General features: G+C 46.0%; 1 protein-coding gene across 6 annotated transcripts in view; it reads left to right on the forward strand.

The window, feature by feature from the left end:
* The window catches only part of filip1l (filamin A interacting protein 1-like), a 287,603-nt gene that overhangs the window by 113,303 nt on the left and 154,854 nt on the right, over nucleotides 1–19,446 (forward strand). Inside the window, exon 1 of one of the 6 annotated variants that reach the window (XM_021312266.2) lies at nucleotides 13,894–14,054. The exons of the other annotated variants lie outside the window; for them this stretch is intronic. Within the exon in view, the coding sequence (XP_021167941.2) occupies nucleotides 14,026–14,054 (29 nt within the window). The 5' untranslated portion in view covers nucleotides 13,894–14,025. Of the gene's footprint in view, nucleotides 1–13,893; nucleotides 14,055–19,446 lie in introns of those variants that run through there. 6 annotated transcript variants of the gene reach the window in all.

The raw sequence follows: 19,446 nt of genomic DNA on the forward strand, positions 1-19,446 counted from the left end.
CAAGACAGGTTGCATTTGAAGACAGTTTTTTTTTTATAAAAACTGCTGCTGGTCAGCGTTGGTTGCTGGTGGTTCCCCAAGGCGAGTCCGGTTGGAGAAACCCAGAGGCAGTCTCTTCTGAGACAAACTAGAGCTTGGTGGTCAGGAAACAGGTAATGAGTCAGAACCGTGATGACAGAGGCAAGTAGGATGATCGATGGGATAAGTATAATCTGAGAGCAGGTCGAGAGAGCAGGTCGAGTCAGAGCCGGGTGATCAAAAATCTTTAAAAAGTCCAAATCAGAATCCGAGGGCAGAGTCAGGGCACAGATACAGGTCAGCAATTCAGACAGCACAATAATCAGATCCGATGGGCTAGGCAGGTTCAGAAGACAGAAACAGGTCGGGAAACAGGCTAGCAGGCAGACAGGATTCAGGACACTGGATTAAACTCACCAAAGTCTATAATAATCTGGCACTAGTGACTGGTCTGAGAGTTGGTTTTATAGTCAGAGGTTCAGGTGCATCTAATGAAGGTTGATGAGAAACGGATCGGAGCTGTACAGGTGTGTCAAATGGTGAATCAGACGAGCACTAGTGCCAAGATCATGACAGAAATCTTGCTTTTCCAAGTCATGTTTGACCAAATCTGTTTAGTTACCCTGGATCTGAAATTAAACAATATGCCTAAAATATCTCAGGCTGACCAATGTTTATACCGATTATCTTGCTTAGCTGGTTTGATCTGGTTTCCAGACTTTAGTTTTTCACACTCTTTAAACCACATGTTTAAGGGGGCTTTTGTCTGACAGTTTAGTTTTTACTTCTGTTCTAAATATAATTTCCTATATCCAGTTATTGTTTGCAGAGGTAACTCGAATGGGTCACTGCAATAGATTAAGCATCCAAGCCGTTTTGACTACCATTGTTGACTGAAAAAGAGAAAGTAGGCATGGTAAGATATTCCTTTTGATTATGTATATTCTGTTATGCAAGGATAATGGTAGTAACTTCTATCTTTGAATATCTTCCTTTAAATCTTATATTATAGATATCAGATATCTTGGGATTTGTGATCCTTAAGTTCTCAGTTTTATTTTTTTTGTGTCTCTACTGTCTTCTCAAATCCCCAGTCGGTTGTGGCACATGGCTGTTCACACTGAGCCTGGTTCTGCTGAAGGTGTTTTCTTGTTAAAGGAGAGTTCTCCTCTCAAACGTTGATACATGCATGCTATGTTGGAAGGATTGCTACAAAGGACCATGGGCCCGTGCAGGGCCCATGGTCCGAAGCAGCTCTTTCCTGGTCTGAGCAGGAGGCGATCTGTGCAGTCTAAGACATGAAGACCTGAAGAAAGATTCAGCTCGTGGCCTCTTCCAGGCCCCATGCATGGCTCCTGCACATGGCTGCTGAGGGATGAGACTATCTATCTCCCTTGTTCAGAATTCAATCCGAGATCAATTATTTATCATGCCGTTATTATGGCATAACATTAGTTTTAATTCAAGTCTCTCTGCCTTTCAATCATGCAGACGCACTGGCCTCGACCTCTGCAATTTTTGGGGGGAAACATCCCTATTGTCATACACCTGCTTAAGCATATTGAAGTATAATTCAGCATGAATGTTTCCTGCTGAGGTCTGAGCGCCAAAGTCTTAAAATATTGTATCAATAAAATTATTCCAATTGTCTTTTCTATCCTTGTGAGATTTTTAGGTTAAAATGGCACCACAAGAGGACATTATTGAATTAGAAGGACGTCTCCATATTAGTTATGGCAGGCTAAATTACATAAAATTGGCTTTACTTACATTCCAGACATCTTAAATTAATGTAGGACTTAACGTGGTTAATTGATATATCTAATATTATATTATAGACATAGTTAGATATCTTTAATTATCATTCTGACTTTATAGAACCGCAGGCAACAGTTTATACAGTGCAATTGCAGCACCAGGGGGCCTAACGCGTGCCCACACACACACACACACACACACACACACACACATATATATATATATATGTATCCATCCATCTTCTTCCACTTATCCGGGGTTGGGTGACGGGGGTAGCATCTTCAGTGGGACGGCCCTTTCTCAAGCCACTTGGGCCAGCTCCTTCATGGGCATTCCCAGGCCAAGGCGTTCCCAGGCCAGCTGAGAAATATAGTCCCTCCAGCGTGTCCTGGGTCTTCCTGGGCATGTCCCACCGGGAGGAGGAACACCTCACCAGGGAGGCGTCCAGGAGTCCAGATGCCTGAGCCACCTCAACTGGCTCCTCCTGACGTGGAGGAGCAGTGGCTCTACTCTGATTCCTCCCCGGATGACTGAGCTCCCCACCCTATCTCTAAGGGAGAGCACTACTGCGCACTACGGAGAAAACTCATGTCGGCCGCTTATATCCGGGATCTCGTTCTTTCGGTCATGACTCAAAGCTCATGACCATGGATGAGGGTAGAAATGTAGATCAACCGCTAAATAGAGATCCTTACCTTTTGGCTCAGCTCTCTCTTCACCACAACGGACTGGTACAGCGCCCGCTTCACAGCAGACGCAGCACCAATCCGCCTGTCAATCTCCTTGGCAGAGTCCAACTGTGACGGCCCTGCTGTGAGGCAAGTGGCCGGTAATTGTTTGTCAATGCAGGTCCTTGATTGTGGGAGGTGCTTCTGATTACGTGGCCACCTGATGGTATTTAAGGAGCGCTGTTCCACCCATGAGGAGGTGTGTCACTGTGCTACCAGGTGTCAATGAAGTGCCAGGTGTGTTAGAGTAATGGATGTTTTATTAGCGAGTTTTGCAAAACAAGTAAAGCACTAAAAAGACTCTAAACATACAGCCGGAACAGGACTGGTCAAGGAAGGCTTTCCTCCCTGGCAGTGAGCTTCACTAAGACTTTTAAAACTGAAGAAGATAAAAAGAACTTTTACCGGAAAGTGACCGATATTTTTGTTCAAAAAGAGCACAGCTGGACTTAATTTCTAAGTAGAGGTAAGACAGCGATAATTATTCATGTTTTGTTTTTGTAATGAAATGTGCGTAATGGACGTTATAGTTTTTGAATGTGTTACAAATGCAGAAATTCATCATAACTCATAAACTGCTACCAATCAAATGAGAAATAATTTAGTTTTGTTTTTGTTTTTTTTTTAACAAAGAATCAATATTTTTTCCATGTCTCTTGGTTATTGATTTGGCTCAACCAGTCTCCTTTAGCACTTTGCAATGAGTCTACTCTGTAGAGTGTATATATTTGTAAATCTGACTGATGAGGTCAGTGCTTCACCAGCTATGAACCCTACCGCACATCACTGATAGATAGATATATCTATCAACATCTGCATACCTTGATTCAAATAAAATGATTTTAGTCTTATTTAACACTACAAGCTACAAGGATAAGAAGAGAATATCTTGGTTGAACTTATAAAAGTAAAAGGAATAAAAAGGAATAAGTTATGGGAAACATGTAATTCATATATTATGAGTTTGTCATGTTTAGTTATTGAACCCGAACACAACCACAACAGAGTTAAGTTTTAACAGTTTATTGAAATTTGTGGATAGTGGAGGAAGGAACCAAGAGTCTGTACTGAGCTGAAGCAGTAGGATGGTGAAGGCAGGAACTGGCAAGCAGGTTGGAACCAGAGCATGGAGGCAGCAGAACCAGAAGCACAGCAGAATGGAGACTTGGACCCAGGCTTGACCAGCAGCACGACAGAAAGGAGACTTGGAAACAGGTTGACCAACAGCACGACAGAATGGAGACTTGGAACCAGGATACAGCAGGCTGGCAGAGAATGGAGGAACTTCGGACTGGAGGAGACTGGATGAGGTGAGCAGCAGAAACAAAGGTAAACAGGAAAACAGAACGAACCGACGAGGAATGACAGACTGCAGTAAGCTTAAGTAGTGAAGCTGACAGGTGTGCTGAATGCTGGCTGATTAGTACCTGACAGGTGTGGATGATTACTGAACTGGAGACTGGAGCTGTATGGAAGGTGGAAAGTGTCTAGAGTCTGTGCAAGATGCAGCAGACAGGCTGAATCATGACAGCCCCCCCCCCCCAAAGGCCGGCTCCCAGACGGCTAAACGAAAACAGACAACAAAAGAAAACAACCCACCCAGGGTGGGCGGAGGGAGGTACTGGATGGTGGGAACCAAAAAAAAATCCAGAAAACAGAAGAAACCAAAACACAAATCTACCCCAACGGGGTGAACAAAAGATAGTCTGTTTAGGCACTAGATGCCCAGGAGGAGGGATCTCTGGTGGGCGACCTCGGCGGTGGAGCAGCAGAGTCTGAAACGGGTGTCGCGGTGGGCGACCCCGACGAGGCAGAGTCAAAAAAAATCCAGAAAACAGAAGAAACCAAAACACAAATCTACCCCAACGGGGTGAACAAAAGATAGTCTGTTTAGGCACTAGATGCCCAGGAGGAGGGATCTCTGGTGGGCGACCTCGGCGGTGGAGCAGCAGAGTCTGAAACGGGTGTCGCGGTGGGCGACCCCGACGAGGCAAAGTCAGACACGGGCGTCGCGGTGGGTGACCCCGACGAGGCAGAGCTAGATGCGGGCGTCGCGGTGGCCGACCCCGGCGCCGAAGTAGCAGAGTCTGATGTGGCCAGCGGTGGAAAAGTACCCTGGAAGACAAGCGGCTATCGACTAAGGGCGAAGCAGGGCCACAGGACACAGGTGTCACAGCACTACAGGCTACGGAGGTCGCAGGACTAGAGGCTACGGAGGTCACAGGACTAGAGGCTACAGGGGTCGCAGGACTAGAGGCTACAGAGGTCCCAGGACTAGAGGCTACAGAGGTCACAAGACTAGAGGCTACAGAGATCGCAAGACTAGAGGCTACAGAGGTCACAAGACTAGAGGCTACAGATGTCACAAGACTAGAGGCTACAGAGGTCACAAGACTAGAGGCTACAGATGTCACAAGACTAGAGGCTACAGAGGTCACAGGACTAGAGGCTACGGAGGTCACGGGACTAGAGGCTACGGAGGTCACGGGACTAGAGGCTACGGAGGTCACGGGACTAGAGGCTACGGAGGTCACGGGACTAGAGGCTACAGAGGTGGTGGACCCTCCTTGGTCCCTGCGTCTTTGACAGGCGGTAGACCCTCCTGGATCCCCGCGTCTTTGACGGGCGGTGGACCCACCTGGGTCCCCGCGTCGATGGCCGGTAGTGGACCCGCCTGGGTTCCCGCATCAATGGTGGACGGTGAACCCTCCTGGGTCACCGTGTTGCAGGAAGAGGGCAGACCCACGTCGGACGCCGGGCTGGTGTGCTCAGCATCCACGTCGGATGCTGGGCTGGCGTGCTCCGCACCCGCGTGGGACGCCGGGCTGGCGTGCTCCGCACCTGCGTCGGACGCCGGGCTGGTGTGCTCCGCACCCGCGCCATTCAGTATGAATGGTCATCTGCCTCGACCGACTGGGGTTACAGAAGACAGAGCAGAGACACAACAAGAGAGACAAAAAAGCACAGAAGCACACATTTATCTAGTAATCTGTTCTACATTAGATGGTAGTAGCGGGTGAGCCGTCTTCTCTGGATGATGTCACAGTTAACAGAACGCCAGACCAGGTGTACCTACTATGAAGAAAAAGAGAGAGAGCAAAAAGTTAAAAGCTGAAATGACGACAGTCATTTCAATGTAATACAATGCAAAACTGGAGAACAGTAGACTGAAGAACAGTAGAAATCAGTAGAGTGAGAAAATTAGACCCTGATGTCCTCCAGCAGCCTAGGCCTATCACAGCACAACTATAGAGGTAGCTCAGGGTAACATGAGCCACTCTAACTATAAGCTTTGTCAAAAAGGAAAGTTTTAAGATTAGTCTTAAAAGGTTCAGAGTCCTTTGGCTGTGGTTGAGCAGGATCTGGGTCTTTGGCTGCGTGCAGAGCAGGATCTGGGTCTTTGGCTGCGAGCTGAGCAGGATCTGGGTCTTTGGCTGCGAGCTGAGCAGGATCTGGGTCTTTGGCTGCGAGCTGAGCAGGATCTGGGTCTTCGGCTGCAAGCTGAGCAGGATCTGGGTCTTTGGCAGCGGGCTGAGCAGGATCTGCGTCTTTGGCAGCGAGCTGGGTTGGAACTGGGTTTTTGGCTGCAGGCTGGGCAGGAAACAGGTCCTCCCTATCCCCGTAAAAGAAATGCCATAACTGGTTTTCATGGATCCGGGGTGCTCTAGTTGGACTCTCCCGAGAAGCGGCAGCAACTGTATCCAGATGACTCACCAGGGGAAGAGAGGTGACGTCAGCTCCAGTTGGCGCGTCAGCAGCGGCAGAGTCTGGCTGGGCATGGAGAGGGGTCCTGTGCCGGCGGACTCGGCTTCTGTGCCGGGAGGGACCGGGCGGCGGGGTTGAGGTTTCCACCGACAATGAGGCAACGGAAGCGGAGGCAGAGACTACGGCGGGCTTAGCAGCAGCAGCGGTCAGATCAGGAGCAACTGACGTGGAGGAGACAGAGGCAGCAGCGCTGGGAGCAGCAGCTGAAAACTTCACCCGAGGAGCCAGCTGAGTGTTGTGGAGGTGGTGATAGAGACGACGGGGAACAAGATGTTGTCTGCTCTGTGCCGCTGGGGCAGCCGCACGCCGTCGGACCGACTCACCAGGGACGTGGAGGTGACGTCAGCTTCAGGCGGAAGGATCGCAGCAGTGCTAACCAGCTTTGCCTCCGGTTGAGCGGTAGGGGTGTTCCGGCATCGACGAGCCTGCCGTCTGCGTTGAGAGGAGCCAGGCATCAAGAGAGTGGCTGCAGCTAGTGACGAGGAAGTAGAAGCAGCATCAGCAGGAGCTACAGCAGCAGCAGGAGCGAGATGAGCTGAGTCTGGATCCGTGGCGGGAGCTGAGGTGGACTCGGCAGCAGCAACGGTGCAAGAGGCAGAAGTGGAGGAGGCAGCAGCGGCGGAGAACGATGGTCTGGGAGGAGGCGTCCTGCCGAGGAGTTGAGCAACGGCAGCCTTGTTGTTCCACTCGAGCTCCTCCATCAGCCCCGTCTCTTTGAAAAGAGGAAGGAGCTTGGCTTGACTTGTCCACAGCTTGCGTATCTGAGTGATCGCGACGTACCCGCCTCCAAGGTGGACTGAGTGTTGCGAGTTTCTCCAAAACGGCCCGGGACTGGGCAATGAGTTGCTCCGCTCCGCTGTTGCCCGAGAGCTGAGCAACATCTCTCTCGCCAGTTCCTGGATGGAGCCTCTGTGTGGGTGTCGGGTTCATGAGGTCGGTTCGTTCTGTCATGTTTAGTTATTGAACCCGAACACAACCACAACAGAGTTAAGTTTTAACAGTTTATTGAAATTTGTGGATAGTGGAGGAAGGAACCAAGAGTCTGTACTGAGCTGAAGCAGTAGGATGGTGAAGGCAGGAACTGGCAAGCAGGTTGGAACCAGAGCATGGAGGCAGCAGAACCAGAAGCACAGCAGAATGGAGACTTGGACCCAGGCTTGACCAGCAGCACGACAGAAAGGAGACTTGGAATCAGGCTGGACCAGCAGCACGACAGAATGAAGCCTTGGAACCAGGTTGGACTCACAGCACGACAGAATGGAGACTTGGAACCAGGTTGGACTCATAGCACAACAGAATGGAGACTTGGAACCAGACTACAGCAGGCTGGCGGAGAACGGAGGAACTTCGTACTGGAGGAGACTGGATGAGGTGAGCAGCAGAAACAAAGGTAAACAGGAAAACAGAACGAACCGACGAGGAATGACAGACTGCAGTGAGCTTAAGTAGTGAGGCTGACAGGTGTGCTGAATGCTGGCTGATTAGTAGCCGACAGGTGTGGATGATTACTGAACTGGAGACTGGAGCTGTATGGAAGGTGTAAAGTGTCTAGAGTCTGTGCATGATGCAGCAGACAGGCTGAATCATGACAGAGTTGTCATGAAAAGGAGTAATAGCAGTAATTGTTTAAAGGTCACTGCAAATGACTGTTCCCCATATATATATATATATATATATATATATATGGGGAACAGTTCATGGTGGGGGTTTGAGGGGTCTCTGATGATATGGGCTCGGGACTTGCAGCGCTGGGATGAAATGTCCTTAATGGAGGGAAGAGGGGCCCCGATGATCCCTTCTGCTGTCCCTACCACTCTCCTCATTTTCCACCAGTCGGAGGCACTGTCAACCCCACACCACACAGAGCGACAGCTGGTCAGAATGCTCTCTATGGTACTTGTGTAGAGGGTTGTGAGGATGGGCGGGGGCAGTTGGGCTCTCCTCATCCTCCGCAGGAAGTACAAGCGCTTCTGTGCCCTCCTCACCAGATGTGGTGTTCACAGACCAGGTGAGGTTGTCTGTGATGTGCACCCTGAGGAATTTGGTGCTATTGACCACCTCCACAGCTGAGCTGTTGATGAGCAGTGGAGCGTGGCAAGGCCGGTTCTTCCTGAAGACGAACATGATCTCCTTCGTCTTCTCCACGTTCAGGATCAGGCTGTTATATCTGCACCAGCCCACTAGCTGCTCCACCTTCTCTTTGTATTCCCCGTCGTTGTTGTCTCTGATCAGGACCACCACCGTCGTGTTGTCTGCAAACTTCACAATGTGATTGGTGGTGAACCTGGGGATGCAGTCGTGTGTCATTAGAGTGAACAGCAGGGGGCTCAGGACGAAGCCCTGAGGGGAGCCCGTGCTGAGGGTGATGACATCAGAGGTGTTCTGTCCGACCCAGACCGACTGAGGTCTGTTGGTGATGAAGTCTAGCAGCCAGTACCGAAGGGGTGTGCTGAAGCCCAGATGTTCCAGTTTTTCCACCAGATGCTGTGGGATGAGGGTGTTGAACTCTGAACTGAAGTCCAGGAGCATGTGTTACACAGGGGAAAATATGTTTCTTTTGTATTTATTTTCAGTTGTTTGTTGTGTTTTGCATGCTTGGATTGTTTTGGTTTTTCTGCTTTCCCCTTTAACAACCCAAACGCAATGGGCTGAGGCTGGTTGACTGAGGAGGTGGAGCTCACTAATTGCACAGCTGCGCCCAGGTGTCAGCAGAGGCTTATAAAAGGAGCTTGAAGAGAAGGGCAGGCAGAAGCTGACCCTGCAGGAGAACGACACACTGCCGAGCAAAGGAGCAGGTGGGATCTGCATGCCAGAACAGACGGCCTAGTACAGAGGATTAGGGCAGAGGGAGCCTCTGCCCGCACCTGTAAGTAGCACTCTGCTTTGGAATAAAGTATCGGTCGGATGAAAGTCCTTCAAGAGGATCTTGGAGCAGAGAGGCTGGCGTCTTCCTACTTGTTTCTTTCAGCTGGGGATCGAAGAAGGTGTGCTGCAGACGGGCGGTCTCCACCAGGAGCATCATTTCTAAGCGGAGCTCAACCCCTGGTCCTAGTTGGTGACTTTTAAGACAATTGGTTAATTGCTGTTTTTAAAGGAAGAAGAAAAGGACTCTTTTATGGTGCCACTATTGCTGTGACTGTCCTTCTGTGGAATAAATCATCTTGAACTGGACTGTTTCACTGGTTGGGTTCTTGAGTTGTTTGCTCCCCCTTGTGATCAAGACAGAGCGTGGGGCCATATTGGCCACACATGCTCAAAGGGGCGGGGCGTGGGTGGGCTTGGAACCCGTTAATAACTGCTTGCAGTTCTAGTTGTTATTGTTTTGATTCGGGTTTTTGGCGCATGCACACTTGACTGGTAGGCAAAAGGCGAACACAATGGCGGACGCAAACAAAAAAACTGACGAGTTCTCGACATATTTTTGCTCTTTAGATAACGTATAACAAGATCATTATAAGAGTAAGTTGATGGTTGATGGTATCATATTGCCAGATAAATACAGCAAAAGCCTGAAACACTGGAGCGAGTCTGTGAAATGCTGGCCAAGTGTTCCGTACGGCAACATATACTGCTACCTTATCAACATGCCAGGCCAGTGCACATGAGAGAGCATGAAAGCCATGAAATCACTTGACGGCTACAATTATTTCATATCCGGACATGTTCAGACATGTTTGTGTAACATACAAAAGCAGAGTCTGACACAGACTGCGCCTCAGCAAAGAGGAAGACCTGCCACCGGTAGGTTAAAAAAACTATTGTTCACAGAGGATTATTTTGGTGTTTTTGTCTTATTAATCCTTTTCACAGACTCATGCCAGAGGGTTTGCATACATTGCACATGTACGTATATTATTATGAAACGAACGTTTACGTCTTGGCTTAAGTATATATCCTAATTTTTTATTTATATAATTATTTAAGTAGAACAATGACTAGTGCAAAATTAAGTTGTATTTACCGGAGATGAAGTGTAGACTGCAAATTCTGTCATGGTATGATGGCTCCCACAGTCAATTGGGATTGTCTGACTGCATCCCTTACATTGAAATTATCCATTTCTTTCTTTGTCCTTCAGTAAAAGAAAGAAACGTACATCCGACAATTTGGAATGCCTCTGTGTGCAACCGGGAGCACAAGAAGTCGTAGGCATTGTTTACATTCTAACAATAGCTAACAAATTAACCCGTTTTGTCACACTGGTAGACAAAAACAGTACTGTTTTTGCCTACCAGCGTGACCCGGATGTGACGCGGATGTAGCTCGTCACGTGTGACGTAAACTGATATCCCAACAGTAGATGGCGCCAGAAAGAGCACCTGCTAGCTAACCAAGTAGTAAATGAGAACGCCTGTGGTACCATGAAATGTCAACCGAGTATTTTGTCATATTTCGGCCCGAAAAACAAAAGAGGTCAAAAGTAGATGAAGGGACAAACAGCTATGGTGATGCTACAGCACCCAAGTTGGTGGATGATAAAGATTTGCTTGCAGTGTCACCAGACAAGAAGCAGCAGCAGCAGCCGATTTCTCCACCCTCCCGCCCGGGACTGATTGGAGGCTGTCTCGAGCCAAACCGCTTTTTAAGATGGAAAGCGGGACGTGAATGGCTTGTGGCCACTGATGATGGATTGGTAAAGTTCTCTATTTGTTCGGATGTCCGTGCTTTGGGTCCCCTCACCCAAGAGAGGGTTCATATTGATCCAGCGTTCATTAACGGAATCACCAGTAAAAATGCAAAAAAGTTACACAACAAGATCAGTAAACATGAGAAGTGCCAGTCACATTTAAAATGTAAGGACATTGCCAAAAAGAGGGAGGAAGAGGTCATTGAACAGGGCGTAGATAACAGTGCAGTGCTGTGGAAAAAAGCAAATGAGAAAAGGTTAAAGGTAACGGAGCGCTGTCTGCGCACTGCCTACACCATCTGCAAGAATGACCTGTCATTAAAAATCCAACCAGCTGTGGTTGAACTTCAGAAACTAAATGGACTGGATATTGGCAATATGTTGCACTCAGACAAAGCCTGCCGAAACATGTTAATGTTTATCGGTGAAAAAATGTCCGCACAGCTAGCTGCATATTTTGCCAGGTCTCCAGATATGTTCAGCATCCTAATCGACAGGAGCACAACGATTTTTAATAAATCTTGCCTCATTGTTTACCTGCGCATTCCATTCCAAAATCAGGGCTGTAATTTATTTTACAAAGTTATTGAGCTGGATGCTGGGACTGGGGAAGCAATTTACAACACACTATTAAAGTGCCTCAATGAGCATGGAATTGATGAAGGTATTCTGCGGGTTCAGCTGCTTGGATTTGCTACGGACAGGGCAGCTGTCATAATGGGAAAACACAAAGGGGTTGCTGCACTGATTCAAGAGAGAATCAACACTGATTTGGTGGTGATACATTGCATGAACCACAAGCTGGAACTTGCCGTCCATGAAACAGTCAAAAAGATCAAGTCACTTCCAGATGTTCATAGACTCGTTATATGCATATTTTTCTCAGAGTCCCAAGCACATGTGGGAATTGAAAGAAGTGGATGCAGAACTTTGTATCCAAACAAAAAGAGTAGGAAAAGTTTTCGACATCCGCTGGCTGTCCTCTTGTACAACAGTGACAGCATTGTGGGAGAGCTACCCGGCATTAGTTCAGCTGTTTCGGAAAGTGTCTGAAGACAACACACGTTCAACCAAGGAGAAAGCAAAATGCACAAGAATGCATGGAATGCTGACTCGGTGGTCATTTGTGTCAGAGATGGCGTATGTGAAAGACGCCCTGGAAACCCTGAAGGCCCATCTCTTTTTCTTCAGAGACGGGATGCTACAGCAATTACGGCAAAAACAGAAGTTGACATTGAGCTGAAACCTCTGAAATCTATGACTCAAAGAGATCGAGTGAATATAAGCATTCTAAAAGAGAAAAATGCCAAGACTAACACTTTCAAGGGAGTGAAAGTGTCTGAGGCCAGCTCAAGAAGTCTGGCAAGTCCGTTCAAACTTCTTCCTTCTGCTTACTGAACACATCAGGCAGAGACTGGACAATATGAACCGTACGCTGTCCGCTGCTGCGGTGCTGGATCCATCCACCTGGCCGTCTGATGAAGAGGACCGTGCCCTGTTCGGCGACACCGAAGTGCTATATCTGCACAGAGCCCTTCACATTAATTCCACCCCTGTAATTTTACTGAAGGATTTTAGACAATACAAGCACCAAGGCAGGATCGGCAAACATCGTCAGAAATTGATGACCACTGTGGAAACTGGGAGCGTATGAACTGCAGAGTGTGAGAGGGGGTTTAGCTTAATGAATGCAATTTTGACCGAGGAGAGGAATAGGATGATGATACAGACACTCAATAATCTTCTCTTCATCACTGTGAATGGCCCAGAAGTGGAATTTTTCCCAGCAGAAAAATATGCCGAGTTGTGGATGAGACAAGGCCGACATGCTGCTGCTGATGTTGCCACAGGGAAAAAGTCGACAAAACCCGAGATCCTTCTCCAAAGCAGATTGTTCTACTAAGACTGGGTAAATATTTTTTAATTACTATTGTTTTTTTTAACAAGCTTTGGTTCATATGTAAGGATTAAAAAACGATGAGCCACCCAAATTAATGCACAATGTGCAGCAGAATAGCCTATACAATGTTAAAATTCACCTCACAATGTATCTCACCTAAAAGCACCCACTTCGACACATACTTAAAAGCAACCTGATCTGAACCTATGGTTTGAGCATTTGACGCTCATAGTGGAGTGACAAACTTGCTGATGTGATCATATTTACAAAAAAATGTGTTCAATTTAGCCTGTGATTGTTAGACCAACTGCTTTTTGTTTTTTGTTTCTGTCTTTTCCTTCCCTTCTGGAAATAGGAAACGTTATTGCAAGATATGCTGCAGCGGCAAGCATGCAGGCCATATAACCTTGTTGTTATGTTCATTAATAAAACATTTGAAATGACCCCCCGCCCCTGTATTTTTTGCAAATCACAGACTATATATATATATATATATATATATATATATATATATATTTATATATATATATATATATATATATATATATATATATATATATATATATATATATATATATATATATAGCTGGAGTGCTCCCCCCGGGATGCCCTGGGGTTGGAGCTGGCATTGGTTTAGAGAGTGATCCGGAATCACTGTGTGCATGTGTGCATGCTCTACATGCTCTCAATGTCAGCCACGGGGCACAAATACTACAGCCCCAAGCTCAGATCATCCAATAGAAATACTGGAATTTTTATGTTTAAGTTCTGCCAGATAGTGTACAGCAATCTAGTATTTGTTATCCTTGCTGATTCTTTGAAGTATTAATGTGATATTGTCCATAAATGAACAATATCAGGGAGCCTCTATTCTTAGTTTTAGTACAGTATAATTCCAGATCACCCATCCATTCATCCATCCATCGTCTTCCGCTTATCCGGGGTCGGGTCGTGGGGGTCGCAGCTTCAGTAGGGAGGCCCAGACGTCCCTCTCCCCAGCCACTTGAGCCAGCTCCTCCGGGGGAATCCCAAGGCGTTCCCAGGCCAGCCAAGAAACATAGTCCCTCCAGCGTGTCCTGGGTCTCCCCCTGGGCCTCCTTCCGGTGGGACGTGCCCAAAACACCTCACCAGGGAGGCGTCCAGGAGGCATCCTGACCAGATGCCCGAGCCACCTTTACTGGCTCCTCTTGACATGGAGAAGCACCGGCTCTATTCTGAGACCTCCCCGGATGACAGAGCTCCTCACCCTATCTCTAAGGTAGAGCCCAGACACACTACGGATAAAACTCATTTCGGCCGCTTTTATCCCAGATCAGTAGATATGTAATGGCTTTTCTAGGGTATTGGTTTATACTAATTTATCTGTTTCATCTGGAATTGAAAGTTAGATCGTGTGCATAAAAAAACACAAAGCACAACAAAAAAACTCTTAAATTAAAACTCTTCAGGTTTTAATTCCCCGACCTTATAATTCCTATGAAAGTGTTTCCGCCTTTCCCCTAAGGATGCTGATCAAAAAATCTATCTGTTCCTGTATCTCTCACAGAAGACTTTGGGGAGCCAAAATTTGGTCTCTCATCATCTTTTTCACTCCCATTATTCCTGAATAAGGATTTTGATTTTATCCTCACTGTTCATTCTCAGGGTTTTCAAAGTCAAGTCAGTCAAGTTGATTTATATAGTACATTTCATCACAAGGTGGCCCATGCACTTTACATCATGAAGACATGTAGACATCTAACACATTGACATAAATGGTTTAGGTGTACCTCATTCCCCCACTTCCACACACATTTGCACAATCTCCAGACTACGCTACATGAACCAGAGGTGCTTGTTCAGCCGCTCCTTAGGAGGTTCACAAGGGCCTTATGATAGGGCATTTAAATCACCCTTCTCTCCTTCTGTGTTATCCCACTAGGCCATAGCTCATAAAAACAGCTGGGCGAAGCGCTTGGCTTGTAAAGGCCGATATCGTGGGTGCTGATAGAGTTAAGTTTAATAACTCTTTGATTCAGGAAAGAAAGCCAACACAAACAAGTTTTTTAGACTCTTCTCAAAGAGACAGAGGGCAGAAGAGCCAGAAACGTGAGGCCGTTTTCATCACAGTCTCGGCTCTATCTGCGCTGGTTACCTCTGTCCATTTGCCTTTATTATCAGACATCAAAGAAGTGGCAGGCGGAGTCAGGGGTTCACAACATGGGGGTAAGAAATAAAACAAAAAAGGCAAGGGGGGTTTTACAACACGAGGTTGGCACACACAGAGGTGTAAGATTAACATATATAGCAAGAGACTCTTGGTCTAGGAGAACCATCTGTTTCTCCTGTGTGAAGTTAAAACAGTAGAACAGTCCTTAATAAAAAGATAAAAAGAAAATGATCACATTCACATTTCTTCTAACATTCCCTCCTTTTAATCATTTTTATTTACAATTGGAGCTTAACGTAACCTACTTCAAGTACTCATTTCTTGCGTTCTGCATTTTTAATGAGACTGTCATTTAGTTTAGCATTTAACATGGGAAAAGTTAAACTACGGGGTGTACTTCTTCAAGAGGGATTTGTGAAAGCATTTAATATTGAAACATTACATTTCCCATAGTCTTAGCAATCATAGACTTTAGGCATGGGATTACACAAGCAGTAAAAACACAAAGAATAATAAAAACAATAATAATGGGTGTCATTATTTTCAGTGAAAGGTGCCACTACGATCCTGAAAAGAACCAGAGGAGGAAGTCCACACTTGGAGGAACAGCATCCTGGGACATTGCTTGTTGCAGATTCTTTAAAGCAGACATTACTTCAGTAATATGAGTTTCATTTGCATCAGAAATATACGTACAGCAGGAAATTCCAATCATTACACATACGCCACCTTGGCTAGCAGTTAACATGTCCAAAACCATTCTGTTTTGCAGTACCATTAAACGCATTTCCAGGTGCAAACACAGGTACGAGGACAGTCCTCAGGAAACACGTTCCGTCTCCTGCCGGCATGCTCTTAGCATACAGTGTGGGTTGTCTGGTGGATTTGGGCATCACTGAGCATACGTAGCAGTTACTCATGTTCTTCTCTTCAGCCAACATCGTCACATACATTTGCCACAAGTTCTCTGGGTGATGGTCTGGGAGATTTCCCAGCCAAATCTTCATGGCAGTGGAGTAGGTGAACTTCTTTCCTCTCTCACTCAGCGGATCTGAACTCAGAGTCCAGCAAACATTTTTGCAAGGTTAGCAGAGATGTTAATTTTACCCAGGACTCTAAAGAACAGGGATCAGTTGATTTCTTTACCGACGTTGAGACGAGTGGCCCTAAAAAACCAAACCCCTTTGAAGTCGGACTTCCCCAATGTTCCAACCTTTTAGGTATTTAACACTCTCTGTAACTTACAGTGGCTGAGGTGAATCCAGGAAGGTCTTTCAGCAATCTTCACAGCTGTTGGCGTGGTCAGGAGCACTTGGTATGGTCCTTCCCACCTTGGGCTTGTCCAGTTTTTCCTTCTGATGACTTTGACGAACACCCAGTCTCCTGGTCTCACTGTTTGTGGATCCTGTGGAGAAAAAGATTCTCCTGGCAGTAAATTTGCATTGGACACTTCTTTAGACTGCAACATTTCTCTCATGTAGTCTGCTAGAGTTTTTTTTTTTTCTTCCTGTATCTTTTAACCTTCTTCTGAGATAACAGGGCTTGTAACTGTACTTGTTTCTGCACCCACCTAGCATGGTCTAATTATTCCTGCATCCTCCATCTATTTCTTTTTTTTTTTTTTATTTGTGCTGAAAGCCCCCTCGGTCGCTAGGACTGCCCCTGCCTCCTCGGAAACCTCCTCAACGCCGTTGAAGGGTCCGGTGGCTTGGAAAGCAAATATTTCTTCTGAATCACACGTAGGATCTGCCCAGAAAATGTGTGTCTCCCCTCCAGATGCACCAACTCCCTTTTTTGCGTGTTTCTCTTTTTTGACGCACATATTTCATAACTGTGGTTACATTAGACGTTCCCAGTGTAACTAAATGTTTTTTAACCCATGCATAGATATATGGCTGGAAACCTCCCATCAACATGTTTTTTAGCTGTTGGTGATATGGCGTTTCATCTCCGTCAGCGGGAGGGATGCCGCTGTGAAACCTATATTCTTTTTCAAAACGTATTTTGAACTTGTCTACGTCTTCCCCTATTTTTTGTTTTATGGACACAAAGTGTCCATAATCTGCTCTTCTGTGGAAAACTGCTCGTGCTGCTTTTGCTAGAGCTGTCCATTTCTGCCTTTTTTCGATTCCCATTTGTGCCTGATGTTCAAATATTCCGCCTCGTTTGGTTCTGCCTGTATGATTCGCCCTTGCTTTTTCCCAATGTTTTCCCACTGACGACTGTAAGGCTTGTTTGAACTCATTTCCATTTAAACCATATGAGCTATGAATTTCCTCCATGTCTTGGGTCCATATTTCTGGATCTTCCTGTGGAGAAATGACACCTTCTACAGTCTTTCTGGTTTCCTCTAACGACCACGGGCGGAAAACTGGGATTGTTTGGGGCTGCTGAGCTCCTACGTTAGGATTTGCGACCTGCACCTTAGGACACAATCCTTTGGACTGGTCTGTAGATAACGAATGATCTGATTTACTCAGTCCATCCAGGTCTGGGTACAGATTTGAAACATCCTTGGGGGGGTTTGAGAGATTATACGGTGGTGGTCTGTTTTCTTCAGTTGCCACCATAGTTTGCGTTACTGAAGTAATGTTCTGGCGGGTTCTTTTTTGTTTAGAGCCTAAACTTGTAGGAGACCAAATAGGTGATGAAGTCGGGCTTTGACGCACCGCTCCATTGGCCACCCCACTCCCTCCTTCTGGTCGGGACTGTCTCTGCCTACGGTCTGCTTTATTTTTTGCTTGTGCAGCCTGCCTTTTTTGTGCTTGATTTAACCAACAGCGTGCAATTTCAAGCTCTTTTATTTTTTCCTGTTGTTGTTTTCCTGATTTTGCACTAGCGCTTGTTTCTAGCCGACACACAACGTTTTCCCATTTAGTCACTTTCAACACACCATTTACATTATACTTTTTCTTCCACTTCCCCAAGTATTTTAAATTAAGTGGATCAATTTGATTCATAAACTTTTCATCCCCTTTTGGATTTCCCTTTGTACTTTGTCTGGAACCCATCCTATTTTACTTTTGCGTTGTGTTTATATCATTTCCAGGACCTTAATCCTGTTTTCTTTTGGTTTTTTTTAAATCTAATTTTCAGGACTTTAACCTGGATTTCCTTTTTTTAATCAAATTTTTTCAGGACTTTAACCTGGATTTCTTTTTTTTTTCTTCTCTACCTTTCAGGACTTTAACCTGGATTTCCTTTTTTAATCTACCTTTCAGGACTTTAACCTGGATTTCCTTTTTTTAATCAAATTTTCAGGACTTTAACCTGGATTTCCTTTTTTTAATCTACTTTTCAGGACTTTAACCTGGATTTCCTTAACTTCTGCAACGGACTCAAACCGGCAGCTTCGAGAGACTCAAACTCTCGATTAACTTTTCGGGGAATTTTTAATCACCCTTAACCCTGAACGATGGACTTTAACCGATCGCTTTAAAACTTACTTGGTTTGTTTGGCTTTCTCCCCGGTTGGAATCCCGTCAATCTTCTCGTTGGCGAAAGGAGACGCTGGTCCCAGCGAGGAAATTACCTCTCGGGACTTTCACCAGGTCCTTGCCACAGACCTGCAGTGGTTTACAGCGTTGTTGCTCCTCTCGTCAGCGAGTCGATATGTTGGGATCCGCGTCACAGCGCCAGCTGTTAGAGTTAAGTTTAATAACTCTTTGATTCTGGAAAGAAAGCCAACACAAACAAGTTTTTAGACTCTTCTCAAAGAGACAGAGGGCAGAAGAGCCAGAAACGTGAGGCCGTTTTCATCACAGTCTCGGCTCTATCTGCGCTGGTTACCTCTGTCCATTTGCCTTTATTATCAGACATCAAAGAAGTGGCAGGCGGAGTCAGGGGTTCACAACATGGGGGTAAGAAATAAAACAAAAAAGGCAAGGGGGGTTTTACAACACGAGGTTGGCACACACAGAGGTGTAAGATTAACATATATAGCAAGAGACTCTTGGTCTAGGAGAACCATCTGTTTCTCCTGTGTGAAGTTAAAACAGTAGAACAGTCCTTAATAAAAAGATAAAAAGAAAATGATTACATTCACATTTCTTCTAACAGGCGCTTTTAAACTAAACTGCTGGCTCACCTCTCTCCGTGGCATGTCTTAGGCGTCAGGTGGGATCCACATTTTTATTTTAGTTGTAGCCCGATTGTTCAATAAATTGTCTAAAACTATTAGTTGGTTCCTCTTTATTGCATATAAAAAAGATTAAAAACAAGCAGGGCAGGCCAAGCAGTTTGAGTTCCTTGGCATCACCCTTGATTCTGAAGAAATGTTCACCTCGCTGCCCAAGTACAGCTGTCTCGCATCCGTAAAATTTCTCAGTGCTTAATTTCTTCCCCAGTTAATCCTAAACAGCATCTTCTGTCTCCCTGGACCTCCTTTTAGGAAGGAGGTCCAGGGAAGGTTTTACATCAGAGATGACAAAGATCACATGTGGGGGTTCCCCAAGGGTCCATCCTGGGTCCCCTCCTATTCAATATCTACATGCTCCCTTTA

Source organism: Fundulus heteroclitus, chromosome 24 (assembly GCF_011125445.2).
Source record: "Fundulus heteroclitus isolate FHET01 chromosome 24, MU-UCD_Fhet_4.1, whole genome shotgun sequence".
Lineage (NCBI taxonomy): Eukaryota > Metazoa > Chordata > Actinopteri > Cyprinodontiformes > Fundulidae > Fundulus > Fundulus heteroclitus.